The sequence below is a fragment of the Xenopus laevis genome, chromosome 5S, assembly GCF_017654675.1.
Source record: "Xenopus laevis strain J_2021 chromosome 5S, Xenopus_laevis_v10.1, whole genome shotgun sequence".
Lineage (NCBI taxonomy): Eukaryota > Metazoa > Chordata > Amphibia > Anura > Pipidae > Xenopus > Xenopus laevis.
Window position 1 is genome coordinate 21,720,936 of NC_054380.1, and position 15,548 is coordinate 21,736,483.

General features: G+C 43.2%; 1 protein-coding gene across 2 annotated transcripts in view; it reads left to right on the top strand.

The window, feature by feature from the left end:
• Window positions 1–15,548, top strand: part of LOC108717735 (protein kinase C epsilon type) — a 210,869-nt gene that overhangs the window by 121,537 nt on the left and 73,784 nt on the right. Inside the window, exons 4-10 of one of the 2 annotated variants that reach the window (XM_041564282.1) lie at window positions 5,432–5,466; window positions 6,885–6,970; window positions 7,232–7,361; window positions 9,790–9,932; window positions 11,666–11,698; window positions 13,692–13,788; window positions 14,355–14,569. In XM_041564282.1, coding sequence (XP_041420216.1) covers window positions 5,432–5,466; window positions 6,885–6,970; window positions 7,232–7,361; window positions 9,790–9,932; window positions 11,666–11,698; window positions 13,692–13,788; window positions 14,355–14,569 — 739 coding nt within the window. The remainder of the gene's footprint in view (window positions 1–5,431; window positions 5,467–6,884; window positions 6,971–7,231; window positions 7,362–9,789; window positions 9,933–11,665; window positions 11,699–13,691; window positions 13,789–14,354; window positions 14,570–15,548) is intronic. The other variant, XM_041564283.1, reaches the window with a different exon arrangement.

The following is a 15,548-nucleotide window of genomic DNA, read 5'->3' on the forward strand; positions in this document are numbered from 1 at the left end:
TTCTTAGAAAAGCATCATAATCATGTTTCCTTCCCAAATGCGTTTCTAAGTGTACAACCCCAGATCTCATATAGACTGAATCACTAGTGGATCCGGCCTCTGAATTGGGTTACAGTAAAGGTTTTCTCACTTTTCAGTGGTAAATGTAACAAAAGTCTACCCACGTCTCGTAACCCAAAGGAACTAAGCCGAGGTTTGTTTTCATAGAGCTGGGACAGGGGGCCTGGACAGTTGGATCTGCTTCTTCTATAGCTTTAAAGGGGTTGTTCACTTTTAAATAAACTTTCAGTATGGCGTAGAAAGAGACATTCTGAGACGATTCGCAATTGGTTTTCATTTTTTATTATTTGTGGTTTTTGAATTATTTAGCTTTTTATTCAGCAGCTCTCCAGTTTGTAATTTCAGCTGTCTGGTTGCTAGGATCTGAATTACCCTAGCAACCATGCACTGATTTGAACAAGAGACTGTAATATGAATAGGAGAGGCCCTAATAAAACAATAAATTTGTAGCATTACAGAGCATTTGTTTTTAACATGCGGTCAGTGACCCCCATTTGAAAGCTGGAAAGAATCAGAAGAGGAAGGTGAAGAATTCGTAAACTATAAAAAATAAATAATGAAAACCAATTTAAATGTTGCTTACAATAGGTCATTCTATAACATGCGAAAAGTTACCTTAAAGGTGAACCAACCCTTTAAGAAATCCTCCGGCCCCAGACGCTCTCTTGCCAAACTTGCCCACGCAGCGGGGAACATGGGATATGGCTGGGCAGGTTGGCTAGCAGGTGGTGGGAGGACCCATTAGGTGCTCATCAGGCTCTTCCAAAAACTTTTTGCAGGGGAGCTCGGCAAGTTCGTGATGTGCTGGCCGAAATAAACTCGAACCAAACCCACACCTGCCCAAACCGTGCCCGTCTGCACCCAGCTTCCGCCCTCCATATATATACCTGGATCTACCCACCCTGCCGATGATGTTACAAAAGGTGTGGGGCATGTATGCGCCTATAAAACAGGCAGGCAGTGTAAGGGTGGGTAGAGCAGGCTGAAGAGCTCAATCCTCCTGCAACCCACAAATGGCACAGTGAGGTCAATCTGCACATAACAACGGCAAGTCATTGCTACACCACTGTGTTTAAGTCTCCCGTTTGTGATTCTACCCCCTTTATTACTGCCAGGGCTGGGCCAAGCCAACTGGTGCCCTAGGCAACAAGGTCAGCTAACCCCGCCCCCCACTCATGCACACACGAAAGCACTCATGTGCCATAACAGAGGGGAGGGCAACGAAGAGAAGAGTAAGGGCAGGGGAGGAAGGTAGGGTACAGACATACCGCCCAACATTTTGGAAGTAAAAAGAGGGACAACATTTTTTTTTTTCGCATATAGCGCAGCGGAATTTTTTGAGCACGCCCCTTTTTGTGGCCACATCCCCTACTTACCTTGTTCGTTTTACAAAATTTGGCAGGTTATGAAAGTTTGAAAATATTTCTCCTAATCTAAACTATTTTTTTTTTGTGTCTCAAAATTGTTACAAAGTATCTTATTTGCACCTGTTAGGTGTTCTGTGCACAAAGCCAATTAAGTGAGAAACTTTGTTTCTTTTTCTGGCTGTAGAGAAAATAGGGACTTTCCAGTACAAATGAGGGACTGCGGGATGAGCTGTCAAAAGAGGGACTGTCCCTCCAAAAAAGGGACAGTTGGGAGGTATGTAAAGGGGAGAGGGAAGGAGGTAGAAGCGAACAACAGAGGAGGGAGGCGAGAGCTACAGAGAGGAGTGAATCCAGACTAGGGATAGGCAGAAGAATCTTGGAATAGTCACCTGCCCAGCGCCCCCACATCTAGGCTGGTGCCTCTTCTATCCCCCTAGTTCTGGCACTGATTCCTGCCTCTGTAAGAAACATTGCCATCATACCAATATCAGGGATATTTTGAGGCACCCCTATCCACTGGCGGGACACCGGGAAAAATCCCAGTGGGCCCCCGTCTCTTGGGGGCTCCGCCAGCCCAGATCCGCACCCTGGGCCTCTTCTTCTCTTCCTGTAGCCACCAGCCAGTTGCGGCAAAAACACAGTGCAAACGTTAGTGAGGTGGGGGGTGTAGGAGGGCGCTGAGGAAGCAGCCCCGGGCCCCCCCAGTCTGACCTTATCTAGGGGGCAGCCCCACATTTTGGGGTCTAAGCTTGGTAAGAGACTTTGGTGGTCCTGGGGGTGCTTGAGCTATCGCTAAATCAATGTGCATTGCTCCCCATTCATCGTCTCCTCTAAATGATTCCGCTTTTGCTGCACTTGCTACATCTGTATTGACTGTATTGTTCCGCACGCCCACGCACAAGCAGCACACGCATGTGATCTTATCCTGCACACGCATTCTTTCACCCTGGGCACGTGTCTATTCCTGCCTAATAGATCCTGCAATTCCTGCAGCATTCACAGCAAATACAAAACAGGAAAACATTCCTTGGCTGTTGTAGTCTGGCACCAACGGAAATCACAGCCGTCAGTAATGGGTTCAACAGATGAGCCGCTGACTGCAATTGTGTCCATACATTGTGCCTATGGGGGGTTATTCTAAGAACTACTAGATGAATGTATTATTCTTTTCTATTGTAACGAAGAAACCATAGCCAGGGTTAGACACAAACACAGGAAGAATACAAGCCTTAAGCAGGACAGATGTGGCCTTCCAAGAAGTTTTTCGGGGCCCAATCAGCCTAAAATTACTCTGTTTTGTAGGTGGAGGGCACTGAATTAATGCTTTCACCCATGTAGAACATGGGCTCATTTTGTGTTGCCTTTGTGTAGGTATTTATCACTCACAATTTCTCTTTGGAGAAAGATCTGCCTGTTTAGTGCTTTCACCAAATGAATTAATCTTTATATGTATAGCCAGTCTGATCCTTCCAGTTGTGGTTCTTCACAACAATGGGAATGGATAGGATCTGGATATGTATTAGGCCTGAAAGTATAGATTAAGTATAGTGTTTGTTGTCATTGATAAATCAGCGGATACGGTTTTCCCACATACCTGGACCAGATGATATCCATAGTACAGGTATAGTAAGGAGAGATGGTGTCTATAGTAACAGTGGGGATAATAGTCTCTGGGAAGGGAGTGTGACTGTGGGATAACAGGTATAGTAGGGAGAGATGGTGCCTATAGTAACAGTGGATAATAGTCTCTGGGAAGGGAGTGTGACTGTGGGATAGCAGGTATAGTAGGGAGAGATGGTGCCTATAGTAACAGTGGGATAATAGTCTCTGGGAAGGGAGTGTGACTGTGGGATAGAAGGTATAGTAGGGAGAGATGGTGCCTATAGTAACAGTGGGATAATAGTCTCTGGGAAGGGAGTGTGACTGTGGGATTGCAGGTATAGTAGGGAGAGATGGTGCCTATAGTAATAGTAACAGTGGGATAATAGTCTCTGGGAAGGGAGTGTGACTGTGGGATAGCAGGTATAGTAGGGAGAGATGGTGCCTATAGTAATAGTAACAGTGGGATAATAGTCTCTGGGAAGGGAGTGTGACTGTGGGATAGCAGGTATAGTAGGGAGAGATGGTGCCTATAGTAGCAGTGGGATAATAGTCTCTGGGAAGGGAGTGTGACTGTGAGATAGCAGGTATAGTAGGGAGAGATGGTGCCTATTGTAACAGTGGGATAATATTCTCTGGGAAGGGAGTGTGACTGTGGGATAGCAGGTATAGTAGTGAGAGATGGTGCCTATAGTAACAGTGGGATAATAGTCTCTGGGAAGGGAGTGTGACTGTGGGATAGCAGGTATAGTAGGGAGAGATGGTGCCTATAGTAACAGTGGATAATAGTCTCTGGGAAGGGAGTGTGACTGTGGCATAGCAGGTATAGTAGGGAGAGATGGTGCCTATAGTAACAGTGGGATAATAGTCTCTGGGAAGGGAGTGTGACTGTGGGATAGCAGGTATAGTAGGGAGAGATGGTGCATATAGTAACAGTGGGATAACTATCCTGTGTGTAGATCAATATAGTTTGTGCAGAGCAGTATACAGATCATTGCTATACAGGGTTTGTGCTGGTGTTGAGCTGGAATGAGGAAGTGGGAAGCTCCTATGGCGGCTGCTTTCAGCAATATAAAGTATTTGTTAGTGCCTTGGCAAAGGAAATAATGTGCCACCCACAGATGGCAGTTGCATATAATGGCAGAGACTATTTGATTTTGCTCTCCCTGGGCCCAGGGGCCAATAAGCAGTGAGTGGAGGCAGTGTTCCCTCACGTTTCAGACAATGACTCATTAGGCGGCTCTAAGTGCTTCTTATAAATATCAGAGGAACATTTATAACGCAACTCATGAATTGCAAGCGAATCACAGCCTCCATCTCTCCTGTTACATGGCCCTGTAATTTGCATTTTAAAGAGCTAAATAATTCCTTTCTGGGACTATTTTTAACACAAGTGACGCATGTCAAATGCTTGTGAGCTTCATGCTGCCTCCCTGCACCACAGCTCTCTGCACGTGACTCCTGAGTGATCCCCATGCATCTCAGGCACCTGCACCAGGGGTAACCTTTTGGCACATATTGTGGGCTAATTCTGCCGTCATTAATTCTACAAATAGCAAACACCTGTACATGAAGAATTTAAGCTTTCCATATGTGATTAATCAATGTGATTGCCACCATTTCCCATTATTCCCATATAACAAATGTTGGCTTTTTAAATGGTCCAGCCCCAAGGGTTACCTAGTAATTCTGGATCCTTAGCTTTTTCAGCTGTTGTAGGAAAGATGGATTGGAAACAATATTGTGCATTCTGTAGCCCTGTCGACCCTCCCTGATTTTGGGGACTGTTTATTGCCCCAACAGGGCAGTAGCAGTTTCCCAAATTAACTTCCTATGATTATGGGTCATCAACCTGGGTGCCATCACTATTTGCACATAAAGTGCACCTTAGTTGGAATCATTTCTAGAAAACTTATATAAGTATATATAAGGGATTCTTTCATGTGTCAAAATGCATCCGTTAATAATGCTATCCAGCAGAATTCTGCACTGAAATCAGTTTTTCAAAAGTGCAAACTGATTTTTTACATTTAATTTTGAAATCTGACATGGAGCTTGACATATTGTTAGTTTCCCAGCTGTCCCCAGTCATGTGACTTGTGCTCTGATAAATTTCAGTCTCTCTTTACTGCTGTACTACAAGTTGGAGTGATTTCACCTCCTCTCTTAACCCCCAGCAGCCCATCTGCAGAACAATGAATGGGAAGCACCCTGGTAGATGTAAAACAGTGCTCAATAGTAAAAATCCATGTCCCATGTAATTTAGAAATAAAGACCATATCCCTTAAGGCTTTGGGGAACAGGTGCAGGTTTGTTTAAATGACAGCTATGGGAAACCCTAACCTAATTCGGCCCTGGTTACACAATCTCATTGTCTCATTATGATTGTTTGCTTGTTGTTGCAGGGGAGTTATAGGAAAACAGGGATACCAATGTCAAGGTAAGTGACGTACTGTATACATGTTACACTATGTGCTGCACTGCTCTCAGTGACTGTGTGACTTCTTATGTACAGTGTATATATTGTATTCCCCAATGGCATTTCTCAAACCCCCTCCCTCCCCATCACGGTCTTGTACAAGCTGATTTGTGTTTTGCATGTCTTTTGATGAATGTGAGCTCTTAGGCCAATAATGTCTGTTGTCTGTTAGTTTTTAACAGACAAGACTAACCTAGGTCTCTGCTTCTGAACTGCTCATACTGGGGCCCAGGGGCCACTTCTCCTGTATGAACGGAGCCAGAGAGAGAGAGAAAAATGGCACCAATTCAATGTCATTTTAAAGGGGCAGTTGCACACTCATAGGTGTGAAAATGATTGTCAATAACGGCTGGCACCACAGATATCTGTAAACGTGTCAGGCCAGTGTTACAACCCCTGTGTAGCATTTCTCCTCCAGCTGGCTTCTGCAATGTTGTTTCTAAAGTCAGAACCAGCAGTGCAGGGACAGACAGAAGCTGCTTTCATTTTACATTTACAAATAACCTCAAAACCAATGTATATTGTAAAGTTTCTTAGAACGCTCTTGGCTGGACTTGCTTGGTGGAAAATGTTCTCCCTTGCCAGAAATTAGTTCTCAAGCTTTTTATTGGGCATCCACTGCCCACCCCATGTACCACTTAATGCCCTTTACTTGCTATGTGTGAGCTCACTCTCATGGGTGCCAACCATAGACTTGCAGTTAGAGCAAAACAAAGCCATGCTACTCTGGCTATAATAAAATAAATACAATTTTATCCCCCATATGTAATAAAAGGCACTAAGTTTGCCCAGGAGCAGTATCCCATAGCAACCAAAATGTTTGCTTTTAAACATGTGACCAGGAAATTCTACCTGCTTATTGGTTGCTATAGGTTACTGACTCTGGGCAAACTCAGTGCCTTTAATTACATCACCCCCTATATGTTTCCACCAATAGACTGTAAAGGAAATATATCCAGCGTCCTGATTGGAGGGGCATGTATGAATAATTTTGTCTGGATCCCAGGCCGAATAAGTCTCCATAGGCCCACAGCATGATCCTCTCATTGGCCCCTAGGCCAACAATCGGCTCAGCCTGATTTGACCCATTGTGTGGGTGCCCAAATTGGGCAGGTATCAAGTAACGTAACTATATTCTTCGGGGCCTGGTTGTTGTGCCACTGCAGATATGGACTTATTTGGCAGCCCTAAAAAACAAGAGGCTCTCAATGGCTGGTTCAGTGGCCTTCATTGTAGTAACACATTAGTTTAGTGTAGCGTTTGTTGTCTATTCATGTGTCCCACTTATGCACCTTGTAAAAAAGGCATTTTAGCCATTATCTTTGGAATCTAATTTAAATGGGCGTTCCCTTGAGATAACACCACTTGTGTCTCTGCAGTTTGCACGTGTGTAGTTCACAAGAGGTGCCACGAACTCATAATAACCAAGTGCGCCGGCCTAAAGAAACAGGAGACCCCCGACGAGGTAAATATTGAGCCTTTGTTGCTAAACATCTTCTTTTCTGTATATTCCCACTCACTTTTATTGGCACAGCTCCTCGTGTAGAACCACAGCTCCCAGTGTGCAGTGAGTCGCACTAATGCAACACTAAATACAACTGTATAATAATATACGGGCATATGGGTGTGTTCTACCTGTCAAAATGCTGGAATGGCAGCACAGTAATCCTATTATTCCATTAACTGGGGGAACTATGATTTTAAAGACTATATTGTAATCTTGCAGGTGGGATCTCAGCGTTTTAGTGTCAACATGCCCCACAAGTTTGGCATCCATAACTACAAAGTACCCACCTTCTGTGACCACTGTGGTTCCTTACTCTGGGGCCTCATGAGGCAGGGTTTGCAGTGCAAAGGTAAGTGGCCCAAGGCACATGCTACTGTGCTCTATTCACATACATAAATCTCTGATACTGTATATAGTGTATAGTGGTGAGTGCTAGCCAGCCGTGCGTAGTAGAAATAATTTATATTTATATTTATATTAATTGCCAGTACATAGCGAAAATTGAAAATTATGTTTCAGAAGTCTGCCCTGGCAGCTAAAGGGTAACTTGGTATAAGGCTAAAGGTTAATTGGCATAAAGCTTAAGGGTAACTCAGTATAAGGCTAAAGGTTAATTGGCTTAGTTCTAAAGTGTAACTTGCTTGGTGTAAAGCTGAAGGGTAACTGAGTATAAGGCTAAATGTTAATTGGCATAAAGCTAAAGGATAACTTGGTTAGGAAGAGTAGCCGCTCCAGACTCACCCCTTGCGAGATTTCCTTCTCCACTTCGTTCCACTCTGGTAACGGGTGCTCAGCCACCAGCGCCCCTGCTGTGCATGTAGCAATTCAAAAAAGATTAGGAGTTTTTCCTGAAACGCGTCAGGCACCAGGATCCATCAACTGGTGCAATAAATCCTCTCTTATTTCATTTTACCTGCAGTCCCGGCCTAATCTTTTTTGAATTGCTAAAGGGTAACATGGCATAAGGCTATGGGATCACTTGGCTTAAAGGAGAACTTAAGCCTAACTAAAGAAGTAGCTAGGAATGTTGTATGTTATATTTGTACCAGCCCAAGGCAACCACAGCCCTTTAGCAGGGAAGATCAGTGTCTCCAAAGATGCCCCAGTAGCTCCCCATCTTCTTTTGTGCTGATTCACTGCACATGCTCTGTGCTGCTGTCACTTACTGAGCTTAGGGACCCACTGACAATATACAGTACTCATAGAATAGAAATGTCACAATATAAGGCTGATTAGTAATTAATACAGATAATTAGCAGCACAGAAACCAGTGCAATTAGCATCAGCATTTAATAATCAGCCCTGTAGCATCAGCTTATATTACAGGGGAAGCTCATTTTCTGTTTGATAATTAGTGACGACCCCTAAGCTTAGCTTCTCAACAGCTGCTCAGAGCCCACTGAGCATGTGAGTGTCACAGACACTTTCCAAGATGGTGACCCCCTGTGACAAGTTTGAAGTCCTGGATCATTTCTGCTATTGACAGGCTGGTGCAATAAGTTCATTATATAAAACATGGCATTTTTATCCATAATCATTTTTAAGGTTAAGTTCTCCTTTAAGGCTAAAGGGTAACTTGGCTTAGAGTTAAAGGGTAACTTGCTTGGTGTAAAGCTAAGCGATAACTTGGTATAAGGCTAAAGGTTGATTTGCATAAAGCTAAAGGGTAACTTGGCATAAAGATAGAGGGTAACTTGGCATAAGGATAAAGGGTAACTTTGGATAAGGCTAAAGGATAACTTTACATAAGGCTAAAGTGTAACTTGGCATAAGGATAAAGGGTAACTTGACATAAGGATAAAGGGTAACTTGGCATAAGGATAAAGGGTAATTAGACATAAGGCTAAAGGGTAACTTGGCATAAGGATAAAGGGTAACTTGGCATAAGGATAAAGGGCAACTTGACATAAGGCTAAAGGATAACTTGACATAAGGCTAAAGGGTAACTTGGCATAAGGATAAAGGGTAACTTGACATAAGGCTAAATGGTAACTTGGCATAAGGATAAAGGGTAACTTGACATAAGGCTAAAGGGTAACTTGGCATAAGGATAAAGGGTAACCTGGCATAAGGATAAAGGGTCATTAGGCATAAGGCTAAAGGGCAACTCGGCTTAAACTTAAGGGTAACTTGGCATAAATCGGGAAAGTAATTGCTTATTAACAGTGTATATTTTCCTTTTAACTCTATCAGAATTTCTCCGTATCAAATCTAAGTATCATAGAGCCCATTACTGTGTATTGGAAAGCCAGTTGATACATGTGGCCTTGTTCAATATACAGCCAAGACTTGATTAATCACACACAAACACACACAAAAACACACACACGCACACACACACAAAATCAGGGTTTTGTTGCTGGGTAAAAGCAGAGATTTTGATTGGAAGTGAAATGTTAGCTCTCAGTGCAGTGCAACGGTGGCATGCGAGTGATTGGTGCAGGGGTAATGTGTAGAGCAGCCTTATACTTACCAAGTGACTGACAGAATTAAATCCACAGCTCCCTCCAACCCTGGTACAGACTCTGCCCTCAGTGCCAATGTTCTGTGCTGGGCTCTAGGGAGATGTCTCTTTCCACCAGCAGAGGGCACCAAAGTACTCGCTTGGGAAAAGAAAAGGCAATTGCAGAACTGCAAAAAGGGAAACTATAGCAGCAAGAATGTTATTAGCAGTAATTAGTGAACTCTGAAAGCATAACTGCAGGTAGGAATGAAAAAGAATTGGGTGCCGTGTTACTGAGCAGATCTAATGCCTGTTCTCTCATGTTCTCTTTCAGTCTGTAAAATGAATGTTCACCGGCGCTGTGAGTCCAATGTAGCACCCAACTGTGGCGTGGACTCTCGGGGCATAGCAAAAGTATTAGCAGATCTTGGCGTCACACCAGATAAAATCACAGCGGCTGGGCAGCGAAGGAAAAAGGTATAGTCCTATACCTGGCACCTGCAGGAGGTTAAACAATTGCTCATAATCGGGGGGGGGGATGGGATACTAATTAGAGTACAGATTAAACTGTGCCAGTGGAAATGCCCTCCATTTATTAAAGGGATACTGTCATGGGAAAAAAACATTTTTCAAAATGAATCAGTTAATAATGCTGCTCCAGCAGAATTCTGCACTGAAATCCATTTCTCAAAAGAGCAAACAGATTTTTTTATATTCAATTTTGAAATCTGACATGGGGCTAGACATATTGCCAATTTCCCAGCTGCCCCAAGTCATGTGACTTGTGCTCTGATAAACTTCAATCACTCTTTACTGCTGTACTGCAAGTTGGAGTGATATCACCCCCCTCCCTTTTCCCCCCAGCAGCCAAACAAGAACAATGAGAAGGTAACCAGATAACAGCTCCCTAACACAAGATAACAGCTGCCTGGTAGATCTAAGAACAACACTCAATAGTAAAAACCCATGTCCCACTGAGACACACTCAGTTACATTGTGAAGGAAAAACAGCAGCCTGCCAGAAAGCATTTCTCTCCTAGGGGCAAATTCACTAAGATGCGAAGTTGCGCCAGGCGCAACTTCGCCGCACTTCGCCGCACTTCGCCAGGCGTAGTTTCGCCAGGGCTCCGCAAATTCACTAAAATCCGAAGTTGCGCACAGGGGTAGCGTAAGGTTGCGGAGTTGCTCTAGCGTTGATTCGCTATATAAAGCGAAGTTACGATAGCGAAGGCTAATTTGCATACGGCGCGAAATTCAAATTTCAATGGAGGAACACGTATCTGCACTACAAATGCCTAGAAAACCTTCAAATCAGCAAATAAAAATTTTATTTTGCCCTACACATTTGCCCACTGTCTAAGTAAGTTGCCATGAGTCAGGAAATGTAGGGGGGAGGAAGGGGAGCCCCAAAAATGTTTCGATCTTTTTCATCCTATCAGCCATCATGTAGAAAACACGCCAGCGTTTTTTGGGACTTAGAAAAAAAATTGACTTTTTTTTTAAACAATCCCTATCTACTCTATTGCGCTTCGCCAGGTCTGAGGTGGCGAAGGAAGTCTAGCGTAAAAGGTAGCGTTCAGTACACTGCGCAAGTTAGTGAATTTGCGTAGTTTCGTCGCTAGCGAAACTTCGCCTGGCGTAAGGTTGCGAAGTAACACTAGCGATACTACGCCAGCGTTCGTTAGTGAATTTGCGCAGTAGCGAAAATGCCAAACGCTAGCGAATTAACGCTAGCGTTCGGCGCTTCGCGGCTTAGTGAATTTGCCCCCTAAAGTGCAGGCACAAGTCACATGACCAGGGGCAGCTGGGAAATTGACAAAATGTCTAGCCCCATGTCAGATTTCAAATTGAATATAAAAAAATCTGTTTGCTCTGAGAAATGGATTCAGTGCAGATTTCTGCTGGAGCAACACTATTAACTGATTCATTTTGAAAAAAAATATTTTTCCCATGACAGTATCCCTTTAAGGATCACATCTAATTAACAACAAGAAAGAGAGGCGCAGCTGCCCCTGTGCCCAGAATGTTGCCCAAAAAAACACATGTGGAAGAAAGTTTTGCAGTGGTAACGCCGACTTTGCAACTGGCACTTTATTGCCTTTTTATGGTAGACATTAACTTCCCCTTTACTGGATTTATAAAAGGTCATTCTTTAAGGCAAATTTGTTTATAAGCTCATACCTGATCACCTGTTTTTCGTCCTACAACAGAAAAGAAACGCCTTTATATTTTCGCCAATGCAGGTATGCTATGAAACTGCCAGTCGCCTCTCTCTGCCGCTTTACTTACACTCACTCTCGCGTGTGACCATCCTGTCCTAAACGTCTCTTTATATATATATATATATATATATATATATATATTTATGGGCTGAGCTACGAGGGTCACTTCCAGGGAGGGCCTTGACATTAATCAAATTTTCTAAACCAGCCAAAGTCAGCTACGAAACCAGCCCAAAAATAGTCAAGAGGCACTTCAAAAGTAGCCCAAAAATAGCACAATATGTGCAGTGAAAAAAAGTCTAAAAAAATTAATGAATATATATGAAAATAAGCCTTTTTCAAATTTTCACTGTTTCTTAAATTTTTCCATGAAGCAAAATGGGAAAGATTTGCCCATAACTGGAGGGCGTAACTACAGAGGGGGAGGGGAGGAGCCATTGGGGCCCCATAAGGCCCTAATACAAATACAGTTTCAATAAATATTGCTAAAACAGGTCAACCTCTAGACATTTTGGTGGCCAGAAGATTTTTGACCCAAAATTGTCTGACATTGAGGAAAGTCATTGCAAAAAATGCAAGAATGGGACGGGAGACTGGGGTACAGAGCCCAAAATCTGGTAACTCCTGACTTCTACACGTTAGTCCCATTGCATGCTGGGATTTGTAGTCTTACATTAAACTTGGCATTTGGCAAATTGTTAAACAAAAACTACATTACCCAACATGCATTTGGAGACAGGCTCAGCATATCGGGCAAGAAATAACTTTGTCTGGTTTCCAAAGCACAAACCAGAGGCCCAAAAATTAACCCAAATCCGTACCTTGGCTGGTTTGTACTTTCAAAACCCACCTGGGCTTTAAATTAGTAGCCCAATTTGTCTGGAAAACCACCAACCTGGCAACCCTGTAAAGGTGGCCATAGACTCCAAGATCCGCTCGTTTGGCGACATCGTCAAACGAGCGGATCTTTCCCCGATATGCCACTAAAAATTACGATGCGCCAAGGGGTTCCGACGGGTCGGTCGGTTAAAAATCCAACCTTCCCGATCGATATCGTGGCCAGATATCGATCGGGAAGACCCGTCGGAAGCCACCATACATGGGCAGATAAGCTGTCAAATCGGTCCAAACGACCGATATCGGCAGCTTTATCTGCCCGTGTATGGCCACCTTTACAGTCACAGAATGTCTCCAGGCGCAGCAACCCATAGCAACCAATAGCAACCAATAAGATGATGGTTTTTTTTTTTCCAAATGGTGAAGAATATTCTACCTGCTGAATGGTTGCTATAGGTTGCTTCCTCCCATTCTATCCAATGGACTGATAATATTCCATACTGTGTTTTACTGCGGCCATCACTGCATTGGAGCTTTCTGAATATTCCTTACTGCAGATTTTGTAGCTCCGAATAGTCACCCTTGTAGCTTAGCCCTAAAGGGTTGTGGTGAGTAAACCTTTTAGCCGTTGGCTGCACTAATCCCACCTGCCACTTTCCTGTATGGCAGCACCAAGCTCCCTTGTCAAGCTGGGAAGACTCACTTTTTTACTGTACCTGCAGGTTCCACTCTTAAAGCTACAGCCACACTTTTTTTTTTTTGATCTACAGATATCTTCCTCTTTGGCCTGATTAATAAATTATCCATTGTAGGGGTGCAACTAATCATTTTCTGCTAATTGTGAAAATATTAAAATCTTTCCTAACATTTGTATTTTAGGGGGTTCATGTTAAACAGTGGGTATGCCGATTTGCACAAGTGTTTAAACATTAACTCTGTGGGTTAAACACAATGCTGATCTACTCATTTTGTTCAGATTACAGAGCAAGTTGCGGGGCAACCTGCAGCCCAGCTGATGTTGCTGAACTACAACTCCCATAATCACAGCCGAAGTCTGTCGGGGGTACTGGGAGTTGTAGTCAACAACAGCTGAAGGGACTCCAGGTTCCCTATCACTGAGCAAAGGTTTGCATCTTGTCTCAGCTGTTTCATTAAGGCTCTTGTTTTGTTTCAATAGTTAATTGCAGGAGCTGAGACACAGCAGCCTGTTCCTGGGGGTCCAGTGGTGGAAGATGATCGGTCAAAATCTGCGCCAACTTCTCCATGCGATCAGGGTAAGTTTCTCCTTTTGTTTGCATCAAAATGGGACGGCCTGTTCCTCCCCTGCCTCTACTGGTCTTCTTAAGTCCACAATCTGGAACACAAAGTGACCCCTGCAGCTATACCTGCTGCCTCTTTCCTGTACTCTCAATATTGGGGCTCATTTATCAACACTTGGCAAATTTGCCCATGGGCAGTTACCTATAGCAACCAATCAGTGATTAGCTTTTTAAAGCCAGCTGCAAGTAGAACAATGAAAGCAGCAATCTGATTGGTTGCCATGGGTTACTGCCCATGGGCAAATTTGCCAAGTGTTGATAAATGACTCTCAATGTGTTTCCTTTATGGCTTGAAAAACCTCAGGCCCAGGAATCTGTAAAATATGAAATGAATCCACCAACTGGTATCACAACCAGCACCCCATATACACTATGGTGAGAGGGTCAAACATTGTCTGCTTCCGCTCACACATGGTCAGGGGGGTCAGAGATACAGTTTTATCATGAGATACAGTTTTATCATGAGTTTTATCACATGGACAATGATTTGGATGTTTTCTCTAAATGATTTTCCCCTTTAGAAATCAAAGACTTGGAAAATAACATCAGGAAAGCTCTGTCGTTCGATAACCGGGCAGAAGAGCACAAGTCGACGGCTACGGCCGCCACAGAGAACCAGCTGAGCAGCACCGGGGAAAATGGAGAGAACGGCGAGGTGAAACTGCACGAGAACAAGAGGACAGGCCTGGAAGACTTCAACTTCATCAAAGTATTAGGAAAAGGCAGTTTTGGAAAGGTGAGAAATAAAAGTTGCGCTTACTACAAATGCAGCTGAATGGGAAGCTTTTGCTGCATTTTACTTCCCCTTTAAAGGAATAGTAACACCAAAAAACGAAAGTGCTTTAAAGTGATGAAAATATAATGTACTGTTGTGCTGCACTGGTAAAACTGCTGTGTTTTCTTCAGAAACTCTACTATAATTTATATAAACAAGCTGCTGTGTAGCCATGGGGGCAGCCATTCAAGCACAGGATACACAGTAGATAACAGATAAGTACTACTATAGTTTATATAAACAAGCTGCTGTGTAGCCATGGGGGCAGCCATTCAAGCACAGGATACACGGTAGATAACAGATAAGTACTACTATAGTTTATATAAACACGCTGCTGTGTAGCCATGGGGGCAGCCATTCAAGCACAGGATACACAGTAGATAACAGATAAGTACTACAAGTATAGGACCTGTTATCCAGAATGCTTGACCTGGGGTTTTCCGGATAAGGGGTCTTTCTGTAATTTGGATCTCTAAACCTTAAATCTACTAAAACATAATATAAACATCAAATAAACCCAATGGGGTTGCTTTGCTTCCAATAAGGATTAATTATATCTTAGTTGGGATCAAGTACAAGCTGCTGTTTTATTATAACAGAGAAAAAGGAAATCAATTTTAAAAATGTGAATTATTTGATTATAATGGAGTCAATGGGAGAAGGCCATTCCGTAATTCAAAGCTTTCTGGATTTCGGGTTTCCGGATTTCCGGAATAACGGATCCTATACCTGTACTATAGTTTATATAAATAAGCTGCTGTGTAGCAATGGCGGAAATTAAAATAAGGTTATATTACACAGGTTATTTAGAGGAGAACAGAAAACACTATTATGTGCCACCGAGCTTATCTGCTATCTGCTGTGTAACATGAGCCTTTTCTCTGTTGAATGGCTGCCCCCATGGGTACACAGCAGTTTATTTATATAAACTATAGTAGTA